The sequence below is a fragment of the Thermobia domestica genome, chromosome 15 (genome assembly GCF_964235325.1).
Source record: "Thermobia domestica chromosome 15, izTheDome1.hap1.1, whole genome shotgun sequence".
Lineage (NCBI taxonomy): Eukaryota > Metazoa > Arthropoda > Insecta > Zygentoma > Lepismatidae > Thermobia > Thermobia domestica.
In genome coordinates, this window is record NC_137468.1 from 90,758,026 (window position 1) to 90,771,986 (window position 13,961).

The following is a 13,961-nucleotide window of genomic DNA, read 5'->3' on the forward strand; positions in this document are numbered from 1 at the left end:
TGTGCCAATCAGTCAACAGTTACATTGTAATTAACAAGAGCAACAGAATAAAGTCTGTTAAATATTTGCCTACATCGCAGTGCATTCAAACAATTACGATATTATGTTATTACATTGGCTTAACTTCAACCTTGTATCGATTTTTCATATTTCCATATCTATACAATATATATATATATATTCAGTTCGTGATCACTAAAAAAAAAAATGTAACAGTCCATATGCTCTAAGTATTCACTCAACGAAATGACATTATCATTATTGAAATTATTACTAAATAGACGTTCGCAATTTATAACCCTGTACATATCATTTGAATTAGGCGACAACATAAGCCTACACGACTGCTACTACATTATTATTGCACTCTAGCACAAGTAAGTAGCATGTATCAATCGTACATAATACATCTACAAAAAAAAAACTTCTACTATTAATGAAATGATATATTTACAAATGAAGAAAAAAATACTCTACTTCTACTTCTCTACGCCAGGGTTTACGTAATATTTGAAGTTGAACGTCATTATCAACCTTATTATCACTCTTAAGTTCACAATATCATGTCATTAATTTTCAAGAGCCATGGACACATAACATAATTCAGAATTGTGTTTAAGATCGACAAATTGAATGAATCTAAATACGTATTTACTTGTCAGTAACGTTGGACATCAGTTAACCACGTTAACTTTCGATGAGGCAAATATGTAAGAAATCCCGTAACGTGTGACTGGCACCATTAAACTGAATATATGCCCAAGACAGAGTCTTGCACGGAAGCATATTCGAACAGAATTTTAAATATATCGGAAATCTGCATAGATCAAGTATGCACCTTCGTATCATGAAACAACGATGGACGAAATCATTTCAAAATATAATTCCTTAACTTACATAAAACCCTAACCTACGCAATTTGAAATACATGAGAGGAAAAAAAAAAAAACATATATCGCGAAACAAAATAATAGGACATTATTCACGGTGAGCACATAAGTTCAATTTACATAACCTAAGCAAACGATCAAAAACATGTTTTTCCCGCAATATCGCAATACAAAATTAATAGCACATTATTTAACAGTCAGCACACAAGTTCAATCTAACTAACCTAAACAAGCAATTGAAATATAATTTTAGTCGAAATATATCACAAGGCACGATAATAGCACATTATTCAATCATCAGCACACAAGTTCAATCTAATTAACCTAACTAACCTAAACAAGCAATTGAAATATAATTTTCCCCGAAATATATATCACGAGGCAGGATAATAGCACATTGTTTAATCATCAGCACACGAGTTCAATCTAACTAACCTAACTAACCTAAACAAGCAATTGAAATATAATTTTCCCGAAACACATCACAAGACCCCACAAAAGTACATTATCTGGCAGCAAGCACACAATCTGATTTCCTAACCTAACAGTCAAGATAGATGTATATTATCGGACACGTTAAATCTGAATTCTACCTAACCTAAACACATTATTTAATAAGGTACACATTAAAATAACATTTCAGGGCGGAGATATTACTTAATCTAACAATAAAGGAAAACCGTATCAATTCTCACATAGAAAATATTAATATCAAGCGGTGCGCTTAAAGTAAAGTTCACCAACAATTTTCAATGTTGATCACATACTTTTATGGTATCATTCTGTTGAGTGTAACGAGATGAGCTGTCTAAACGCGTAACGCCTTTTACTTTAATTACACATATTTATGTCAAAGCACTCCATTTGGTGAATTAGTGAGTCTGTTTATGCTCGGAACAAGAAGGAAATAAGATAAATTGGATAAAGATTACCAAATTGATGGAGTTCCTATAAGACAGTCCTCTTAGTCCTTGTCACCTGGATCCTTGGCTTCACAGGACGGAATAGGTTAGCAAACCTATTTAGCTACACGTTGCAGGTTATCTCCTCGGATATTGGTTCCAAGTCCTATTGAATATGGGACTTGGTCCCTGTATTTGACGAGATGATCTCCAACTACTTACTTCCTACACATTACGCTATCACTCGTAATGGCGGAAGTAACACTTGATGGCTTTACCCAAAATCGTTTTATAGAATTTTCACTTCGGTCGGTTCCTCAGTGTTTCTATTTCTCCCAAACTAAGTTAGGTTTTCCAATAAATAATTTGTAATAGGTTAACGTCCAAAATTTCTACACTTTTGATCACAAAATTTCTGTTTTTGAGGAACCGACTTAAGCCATCATCCTTCTTATTGTAAGAACGGCGTTTTACTGCGTCATCACCTTCGCTTTACCAGACCTTAATAAACGCGGTTTTAAATATTATATGTTCAACTGTAATTAACACAGTTTTACCATAATTATATATCGATACAGGAATCTAACCTTAAAGATCACGAAGATTTATATATATTTCTAATTTCTAACTTACTGGAAACTATATTTATTAATTTTAAAAATAAGCACTTACTTCTTCCTGCTCATTATTTACCAGTCGCCCTAGTAACTAAGAATTTTAACTGCGTTTCAATCCGCCATTATTATCTTTTAGCATTTCGTTTTCTCTAATAGTGATTCGAACGCCCTCTTGTGGCCGCAATCGAAATGATCGCTATGCTCTTGACAAAAGAATGACAAAGAGCAACAGCGGAAAATGACCTGATCAGTAGAATTGTCTTATGATCGAAGTTTCGGATTGATATTATTATGAGGTAAAGTAAATTAAGGCAAATGGAAGTAGAGTAAAATATAAATCAAATTTTCAATATATTCTAACCTAAATGGAATTATTACAGTACCGCGAAAACATTGTAGAAAGAAAATAATTCGAAATTTTGTGATAAACTATTGGTGTGTTTACGTGTGTTTTGCGTATCGCATATAAAACTAATAACTCTTTTGTGCCATTTATTTCATTGACAACAAAATAAATTACCATTAAAACGAATCTTTGGAGGCACTCGGGTGCAGTTTTAAAATACACGAACCAACTTTAACGCTGCATAAGCAACCGGTAAACATTTCAACACGGGTAAACATTACAATCCGGGAGCCAATTCAAATAGAATGTAACAACCATTAATCGGTCTGTTACATTTTTCCCGGCGGCTTTAGAAAAAAAAAAAAATTTTTTTTTTTAACTACTTAAAACATTAACATTATATTTTTTTTTTCTTTTTTTTTTATTTTATTTTTTTTTTTTATTTATGACTACTTAAAGTCTTTTAACAACTCTTCTCTCTTTTCTGGAGAGCAATTGAACAATTTTACATTCGATAGATTTTGAGTTGGCACTTCTCTCCCCTCCAAATCTTTTAAAGAAACTGAGTTGTGATGCACTCGAATCGCAACAAAAGGCCCCGTGAATACAGGCATATACTTATGTGTGATCTTCTTAAACGCATCCGATTGAAAATGGGTTTTTCTAGCATCAGGTCTTGCACTGTGCTGACTGAACCTAACTTCAAAATTTTCGCTTCTTCCTTAGGAAGGCAATCTAAAATCAGATCCTTCAATTCCTGATCTGAAGATGAAGTTACTATTGAATTATATCTTTCGACAATATGCCGCACGAACCCTAGCAAGGAAGAATGTTTCGATTTGTCATATCGTAGCGAGTAGAGGTGGCGCTTCTGTGCCCTCTCTAATCGCTCCGATATGTATTGCAGTTTGAAAAGCCGCAAAAAGTCAGGGAAAGATTTTATCTGCGAAGCAACACTATGATACCAGATCTTTGCAGATTTCTCTAAAACTCGTCCCACTATATACATCCTATCCCTATCCGTGAGAACATACATGTTCATCGTGTGTAAAAGATCATCTAGGAAGATTTTCGCCATTCCCTGGGTTAACTGCCCATCAAATTTTGGGAAATGATGCAATTCCTTCAGATAGGTTCCTGCACTTCTTTTATACGAAGGACTGTTGTCATCTTTTCTATATTCACAATCTAATTTAGGTATACCCTCGGTTTCATGATTATTAATAACAAGATCTAACGGAGGACACCGCTCAGTGCATGTTTCACAACGCGATTCTTTCTTTCTTTGTCTCATTTTCTTATGTTTGTGCGGGGGTTTATTCCTAATTTCTTCCACATCTGACGAGGAGGACATCTCAGTCATATTTATAATTTCTTTAAATCGACTTTCATCTAATTTTGGAACTGAAGGTTCCCTATCATCTTGATGACCTCGGTTACTAGCCATCAAATTCTCTTCAAGAGGAAAGTTTTCATTATTTACATTTATATCACCCGACTCGAGTATTTTTTTCAAAGTATCGGTGTTCCGCTCACATCGTTCCCGATTTTGACGATATGCGTCCACCATGTCACGTTCTAACATCTTTATCATATTCACGGTATGTTCGTTTACATCCCGGAATTTCCTATAGTCATCAATTTGTCGCTCTTTGACACCTTTCAATTCAGATTCAAATTTGGAAGTTATATTCCCGAATTGGGTTGTCAACACTGACACTTCTTTAGTAGTAGCTTCTAATTTACAATTCACATTTTCATTAAATTCACTAACATCTACAGTTACTTTATCTAAATCTAACCTAAGACTAGTCATATCCTGTTTTACATTATTTACTTCCATCATACAACTATCGCGTACATTTTTTTACGGTTTGTCCTAAACTAGTTTTTGTCTCATCAATTTCCATTCTTAACTTAGATATTTCGGTTTTTAATTCCCCTTTTACTGACACAAAAGATTCTTTCAAGGACGAAATTTCACTACTCATCTTATTTAATTCAGTTTTCATTTCTAACTATAAATACTGGTATACTAGAGGAAGACTATCATTTTCCCGAAACCACATTTTAAATATATACTGGGCACAGGTCGATCTTGACCGAACGAAAAGAATTTTTGAAAAGGTTTTCCAAATATTATAATTTAGAAAGTTCAGCTCGACTCCTGTGTTCAAGATACATTTTACTTATATTTCGATTCGCTGTACTTCCTCCTTCTTCCTTCAGACCAAAATACGTCAATAAACTTTTAAGGAAGACAGTACAACTCACTTCATCTCGAAACGAATTCATTTTACATTCAAATATTATTTCGAGGAGAGAAGTTCAGTCAAGCAATTATCGCTTTCATTTAATACCAACTGCTTAATCTGCTTTCCCGCATTACGACCAAAATAGCTAACAAAATGGGAAACTTTGTTGTTATTATCATTATTGTTACTAACCAGCTTCTCTGCAACAAAAGAATACGGCGATATAACGAAGATGTGATCGTAGTACCTATTAGTACGTTTAAAGGAAAAGCACAGGAATCATCATTGGATCCAAACAGAATTAACTAACAGGTAGGTTATACTGTTAGATTATACATTTCTGATACTGCATAGTATACTGATACGTAAACAAATCCTGAGTATTCAAAGTTAGTCCTAATAATCCCTTTTCAAAAAGAAAATATCCTTTTCCGCGAGTTTAACCATTTTTTTTTTTTTTATTTTTTTTTTAAGCTGAAATTATCATTCCCACTGACTAAACGAATTTTACTCAACTTGCCGTTCTTTTACACAATTTCAGTTCTTGGGTTCAATAAACCACTAAAAGAGAAGTTTCTAGATCAAGATTCTACATTCCCATTTTGTTATTAAATATCTATATAATCCTTTACTCCTACCTTATTCACAAAACATCATGAACACAGATTAAACTACTAGAAACACAACAAAAGAAAGAAAACAAAAGTCAGGATTATAAATTCAGTGGTAGGAGGAGCTAATACAGGCGGTGATATTCTAGCCTGTCTGATCCTACAAAGTGCTTCTAGCCACTTGCAACAGTGTTTTCCGATTAACGTATGTCTCCGCCCCTGGCTAGAGCAATTCCCTATTAACCACCTAAACAGCTTTGATCTGTTTACATTAGCATCTGTGCTAGGTATCCCATTATGGTTTCTTACATCTTTTCTCCCTTTTCGAAATCTATTCATCCTTTCGTCATCAATATCAAAAGAAGTATCAACATTGTCACTACTTAGTATATGAAGCTTTATATTTTTCGCTCGACTACCATTCGCTATCCTATCATACTTCTTTCTTTCACAATAGGCATACCCGAAAGAGCTATTATTAGCCTTATCATGCATTATCTGGGGCTCACACAACAAATATTTATTGGCACATATCCTATACCTACTACTAAATACTAAATCTAAATCTAAATCTACGTCTACATCTACTTCATCATAATCCTCATTCTCATTAGTTACATCATCATTAATAATATTCAAATGAGAACTAAATTCAGGCGCTTCTAATGCAGCCATATCATTTTGTGAATAATTATTTATCTTATCTAAAACATCATAACAATTATTATGTGCTAATTGTAAATCTGTGCCTTCAACCCTATCAGTTTCACATAACCCCATAGCTCTGGTTCCTAGTTTAGTAGTAGCGAGTTCCGTTACTTCATCATTCTTAACCGTTGATACTGGTGACATTTCTGTTCGAAAAACTAACATATTAGACGATAATTCATTTTTCAGCACTTTCATCTCGTATGAATATTCATGCTTAAGAGCTTTCACCTCAGAAATTACTTCACTGAATAACTCATCCATAGTACTGACTATGCGTTGTTGGCATGGAACACAAACCCAGCATGAATCTACTTTAATACTTTGTTCAACTCCGGGCTGTGATAGTTTCAAACAGTCAAAGTGAACTTCTTTGCTACAATTCGCACATGCCATCGTTTTCGCATTACTTCGATCTAGGTTTTCCTTACAATAAACACAAACTTGAAATTCCTGATCGTCACTAACAGAATCGCTTAGCATCATATATTTACATCATATTAATTGGGTCACGCGTTTAGCAACTCATCATCGTTATCTCCACTCATTATTTAACTTTCATCTCGGTTAGCACACAAAACAGAATACTCTATCAAGTAAACAAATATCCTGAAGCTGAAGTCACCAATTTATAACACATCAGCTTCACATATTAACACAAATTATCAAATAAACAAAAATCCTAAAGCTGAGGTCGCCAATTTGAAACATCCCGTTTTACGGTCATAAAAATCAAAATAAAATAATTTATACCAAACCGTTTTCTTTGGTTATGTTAGCTAAAAAAAAACATTCAATTCAAGCATGCGCAACAAATTTTATCAAAAGATCCCAAATTCTTGTTAAGTGGCTAATCAAAATGAAAGACGACTCGACGTTATTAACTTACATTAAATGAAAGAAAGAAAAAAAAATAAATCTTACATATGCTTGACTCTATGAGCGGTATTCGAAATTATAAAATTGAGATTTGGTCGTGATTGTTTATTTGTGCCAATCAGTCAACAGTTACATTGTAATTAACAAGAGCAACAGAATAAAGTCTGTTAAATATTTGCCTACATCGCAGTGCATTCAAACAATTACGATATTATGTTATTACATTGGCTTAACTTCAACCTTGTATCGATTTTTCATATTTCCATATCTATACAATATATATATATATATTCAGTTCGTGATCACTAAAAAAAAAAATGTAACAGTCCATATGCTCTAAGTATTCACTCAACGAAATGACATTATCATTATTGAAATTATTACTAAATAGACGTTCGCAATTTATAACCCTGTACATATCATTTGAATTAGGCGACAACATAAGCCTACACGACTGCTACTACATTATTATTGCACTCTAGCACAAGTAAGTAGCATGTATCAATCGTACATAATACATCTACAAAAAAAAACTTCTACTATTAATGAAATGATATATTTACAAATGAAGAAAAAAATACTCTACTTCTACTTCTCTACGCCAGGGTTTACGTAATATTTGAAGTTGAACGTCATTATCAACCTTATTATCACTCTTAAGTTCACAATATCATGTCATTAATTTTCAAGAGCCATGGACACATAACATAATTCAGAATTGTGTTTAAGATCGACAAATTGAATGAATCTAAATACGTATTTACTTGTCAGTAACGTTGGACATCAGTTAACCACGTTAACTTTCGATGAGGCAAATATGTAAGAAATCCCGTAACGTGTGACTGGCACCATTAAACTGAATATATGCCCAAGACAGAGTCTTGCACGGAAGCATATTCGAACAGAATTTTAAATATATCGGAAATCTGCATAGATCAAGTATGCACCTTCGTATCATGAAACAACGATGGACGAAATCATTTCAAAATATAATTCCTTAACTTACATAAAACCCTAACCTACGCAATTTGAAATACATGAGAGGAAAAAAAAAAAAACATATATCGCGAAACAAAATAATAGGACATTATTCACGGTGAGCACATAAGTTCAATTTACATAACCTAAGCAAACGATCAAAAACATGTTTTTCCCGCAATATCGCAATACAAAATTAATAGCACATTATTTAACAGTCAGCACACAAGTTCAATCTAACTAACCTAAACAAGCAATTGAAATATAATTTTAGTCGAAATATATCACAAGGCACGATAATAGCACATTATTCAATCATCAGCACACAAGTTCAATCTAATTAACCTAACTAACCTAAACAAGCAATTGAAATATAATTTTCCCCGAAATATATATCACGAGGCAGGATAATAGCACATTGTTTAATCATCAGCACACGAGTTCAATCTAACTAACCTAACTAACCTAAACAAGCAATTGAAATATAATTTTCCCGAAACACATCACAAGACCCCACAAAAGTACATTATCTGGCAGCAAGCACACAATCTGATTTCCTAACCTAACAGTCAAGATAGATGTATATTATCGGACACGTTAAATCTGAATTCTACCTAACCTAAACACATTATTTAATAAGGTACACATTAAAATAACATTTCAGGGCGGAGATATTACTTAATCTAACAATAAAGGAAAACCGTATCAATTCTCACATAGAAAATATTAATATCAAGCGGTGCGCTTAAAGTAAAGTTCACCAACAATTTTCAATGTTGATCACATACTTTTATGGTATCATTCTGTTGAGTGTAACGAGATGAGCTGTCTAAACGCGTAACGCCTTTTACTTTAATTACACATATTTATGTCAAAGCACTCCATTTGGTGAATTAGTGAGTCTGTTTATGCTCGGAACAAGAAGGAAATAAGATAAATTGGATAAAGATTACCAAATTGATGGAGTTCCTATAAGACAGTCCTCTTAGTCCTTGTCACCTGGATCCTTGGCTTCACAGGACGGAATAGGTTAGCAAACCTATTTAGCTACACGTTGCAGGTTATCTCCTCGGATATTGGTTCCAAGTCCTATTGAATATGGGACTTGGTCCCTGTATTTGACGAGATGATCTCCAACTACTTACTTCCTACACATTACGCTATCACTCGTAATGGCGGAAGTAACACTTGATGGCTTTACCCAAAATCGTTTTATAGAATTTTCACTTCGGTCGGTTCCTCAGTGTTTCTATTTCTCCCAAACTAAGTTAGGTTTTCCAATAAATAATTTGTAATAGGTTAACGTCCAAAATTTCTACACTTTTGATCACAAAATTTCTGTTTTTGAGGAACCGACTTAAGCCATCATCCTTCTTATTGTAAGAACGGCGTTTTACTGCGTCATCACCTTCGCTTTACCAGACCTTAATAAACGCGGTTTTAAATATTATATGTTCAACTGTAATTAACACAGTTTTACCATAATTATATATCGATACAGGAATCTAACCTTAAAGATCACGAAGATTTATATATATTTCTAATTTCTAACTTACTGGAAACTATATTTATTAATTTTAAAAATAAGCACTTACTTCTTCCTGCTCATTATTTACCAGTCGCCCTAGTAACTAAGAATTTTAACTGCGTTTCAATCCGCCATTATTATCTTTTAGCATTTCGTTTTCTCTAATAGTGATTCGAACGCCCTCTTGTGGCCGCAATCGAAATGATCGCTATGCTCTTGACAAAAGAATGACAAAGAGCAACAGCGGAAAATGACCTGATCAGTAGAATTGTCTTATGATCGAAGTTTCGGATTGATATTATTATGAGGTAAAGTAAATTAAGGCAAATGGAAGTAGAGTAAAATATAAATCAAATTTTCAATATATTCTAACCTAAATGGAATTATTACAGTACCGCGAAAACATTGTAGAAAGAAAATAATTCGAAATTTTGTGATAAACTATTGGTGTGTTTACGTGTGTTTTGCGTATCGCATATAAAACTAATAACTCTTTTGTGCCATTTATTTCATTGACAACAAAATAAATTACCATTAAAACGAATCTTTGGAGGCACTCGGGTGCAGTTTTAAAATACACGAACCAACTTTAACGCTGCATAAGCAACCGGTAAACATTTCAACACGGGTAAACATTACAATCCGGGAGCCAATTCAAATAGAATGTAACAACCATTAATCGGTCTGTTACATGCGGACAACCGATTTGAATTCATAATCAGAACTGAAATGTTTGCCGCTAAAGAAGTTTTTCATCGCGCCAAGATGATAGACTGGAGGTATCAGATCAGGGCTGAACGGCGCGCGCTCGAGCATCTCCCATCCAAACTTCTCGAGTTTCTCAAAACAGAATTAGCAAAATATGTGTATATAGTAGTGAAGTTTGACATTTTCAGCATTAATGCCAGGATGTTTGTCACGAGGTACATGACACAATTTGGGCAATGTTGTTTCATACGATGTAACATTTACAACGGCCCTGCGTGTTACAAAATCCGCTAGTAGAACCATTTGCATATCTCAGATACAGTCACTAACACTTAGTCTCAAGATTGAGTCAATTTGAATTTCTCTTTTGCTGGAGAATGGGTATTTTTCATTCCAGGGTTGCTTGCTGGACTGTTCACCTGTAACGATACCTTCCAGAAAAGTATGTCCTTCTTCAGCGTACCGTACAAGGTGGTCCACATACATGCCATCATTCGTTGCCCCTTACGGACGTCCGTGAGGTTCGTTACCACCTACCAAGCATTCACTTTAAAAAATTTCAGTTTGCCATGCATCGCATTATACAATATACTGTACGAAATATTGAACATATTCGACAATATTCGAAGATGGATTTACCACTCACTACGAATTGTCTCATCAATGGCTGTGACATTCTGTTCGCTTGAAACTGCTGCTAGACGCCCAGTAGGTGAAAAATTCGCGAAGTTTACACGGCCCTCTTCAAAGAATTTACATTACCTGGTCCCTCGGATTTTGCCCTTTTGACCACAAGAAAGCACTACATCTCTCGCTTTTTCACGAGTAGACGACTGTAACACAACATGATCTTTACTCAGTAGTTCACGCTACCCTCGCTACAGGTACATCTAATCGAATAACTGGCGACTACACTCGAACTTTAAAGTGCTTTTCATTCAATTTTTACCTCTCAGATCAATATAGCATGTAAAGAAACTGTTGTGCATTATTTATTGATTCGCTCTCGAGTTTCTAAATATATTTAACATTTTCAAATATGTCAATATATTATGGAGTGTTATTTATCATGGCCTTTATTTGATTTCGAAATATTCTAAAACAAAACTATATATCAAGTAAGTTTGCATAGATCCACTGAAGACAAAATACAGTTATTACTTACCAAATGCTCATTTAAATGCGCCTGTGATCTACATCCTTTACCACACATTTTACAATAGAAAACCACCGCAGCTGGATCCACATCTGCATGGATGATTCTATGTTGTTTCAACGCGTCATAGCGTTTGAATGCCTTCCCACAGAAATCACAAAGATACGGTCTTTTATTGTTGTGAACATTGTTGACATGCCGCAGAAAATGCTCTTTTCTTCCCGTTTTGTAATGACACTGAAAAGCACACATAATGAGTTTTACTTTCTTAATAACTTAATTAAAACTAACATCTAATACGTAAATTTTTCATACTTACCTCGTTGACAGATATAGTGAATAAATATCTACAATATTTCAAAAACTAGTCAGTTTTCTTCTTCCGGCAGTAAAGATTCCCACTTGTGTTCACATGTTACTATTCTTACATATATTTTATTATTGAGATTCTTCTGTCAAACATGCTTAAAAATTAATAACTTGGAAAATAATCGACGTACCTAGGTCTTTTATCTTCTTCTTAGGAGCATCTAAATAAGTCAATGCTTGTTTACAAAAGGGAGAATAAAATATGAAACAGAATTACTTCTTATTAAAAGAACTTCTGAGGATAAGTAATTCAATACACCTATTTATATGATCGGAAAACTTTTGTAGAAGCCTTTTTCTCGCATCTACTTATTCTTGTTGTTTGCTGCAGAGCAGCGTCCCTTTTCAACATCAAAGGCATACGAGATATGCACCAACAGTTTAAGGTGAAATCCGAACCACCATTATTTTAATACTGTCCCATCCGGTGCCTCCTGCGGACTATGCTTGCTTCTTATTCTTGATTTTCTGATGAATAATTTGTTAATATGTGCTTTTCTTCCTATGATCTACTTCATAATTAATGACTAGTTTTTTCTCTCTCTCTTTCTCTCTTAAGTAAGAATGACTACTCTTAAATATCAACTCAGGAGCAAACTTGCGTGTGTATTTGATTGTGATATTGTGATTTTTCTTTAGGATGCTTTGATCCAAATTCAGTGTGGGTTTCTTTAGAGGACATGGTACACTTCGAACACAGTTCTTTCAATTTATGAGTTAACATTGCGCAAAAATTGTATTTCTTTAATGATATGGTTTTCTAATATTTTCTTTATCCTGTAATTGCTATATTTTATTTTTCGATTGTTACCTAAAATATCCCTTACTTATACATTGTATATATATATATCTGCCATTCTTAGATAATTTACTGTACATTGATAAATAGTTTCGTACATCCCCGAACAAATATACTTTTCTGTGTAGTAACTTTTAAAACTTAAGTGGTTTTCTAATAATAATTATTATTTTAAAGGGGGTAGGTGTGGTTCCGTATTTCAAAATATTTTTAAGCTGTTACTCATGATTCACACTTCAAGTACTTCATGTTGCCCAATATTCGTGACCTGCTGACAGGAAATGTGCTGCCAATGGACAATTGTTTGACTCCGTGATCACCACGGATGAAGAGTTTAGTCAGTCCCGAAACAAACCGTAGTCAAAATAGTGGAAACATTATTCTTCATCCCGACCCAAACATTTCACACAGTTCCCTCACGAAGAAGTTCTCTATGCTACATTTTGGGATAAAAGGGGAGTAATTCTCCTGACAATATATCAAAAGGACGTACGATCACTTGGCTGTACAGTATTGGATGCAACTTCTAGAGAAGAGATTGCTTTCTACATTCCAAGAAAATCGGTAACAGCTCGCAAGTTCAGGATTTCTTCTGCACTGGGATAATGCACAGCCATACAGAGTGCATCGTCATCGATGTTTTGCAGCACAAACACATCGAATCTCTTCCACGCCCATTCTATTCCGCAATCTTGCTTCCAGCGACATCTGGCTGTTTCTCAAGATCAAGAATTTCTTGCAGAGCAGATATTTTTCACCCAGAAGTTCCCTCGGAAGTGTAATATACCAGTGCCTCAAATATACATCCCAAAATGACTTCACAGATACCTTTGGAAGGTGGATACATAGACTGTAACGATGCGTGGAGATGGATGGAAATTATGTTCAAAAGTGACAAAATGGTCTCACCTAAGTATTGAACATGACCGAAGTTATATGTTAACGGCACGTGCTTTTGGTACGGACTTCGTACATTAAAATTCCCTGCAATAGAACTTTGAGATACGTGTAGGATATAAAGTATAGGCATTCAAGAAAACATAGGGGACATTTAGCAATTTAGCATCTCGTGGTTTTATACGCTTATTACTTTTTCGAAAACACAAATTAAAATAGCATTACTGAAGTTAATTTGGTACCTGACAAACATAATTATATTTACAAATTATATTACTGTATGATTTTTATCATTTTTATATAGAAGAAACTGAATTA

General features: G+C 34.1%; 1 protein-coding gene across 3 annotated transcripts in view; it reads right to left on the reverse strand.

Moving 5' to 3' along the window:
- Nucleotides 1-13,961, reverse strand: part of LOC145671139 (uncharacterized) — a 66,979-nt gene that overhangs the window by 21,476 nt on the left and 31,542 nt on the right. For all 3 annotated transcript variants that reach the window (XM_081739955.1, XM_081739954.1, XM_081739952.1), the window contains exon 7: nt 11,588-11,815. In XM_081739955.1, the coding sequence (XP_081596081.1) occupies nt 11,588-11,815 (228 nt within the window). The remainder of the gene's footprint in view (nt 1-11,587; nt 11,816-13,961) is intronic.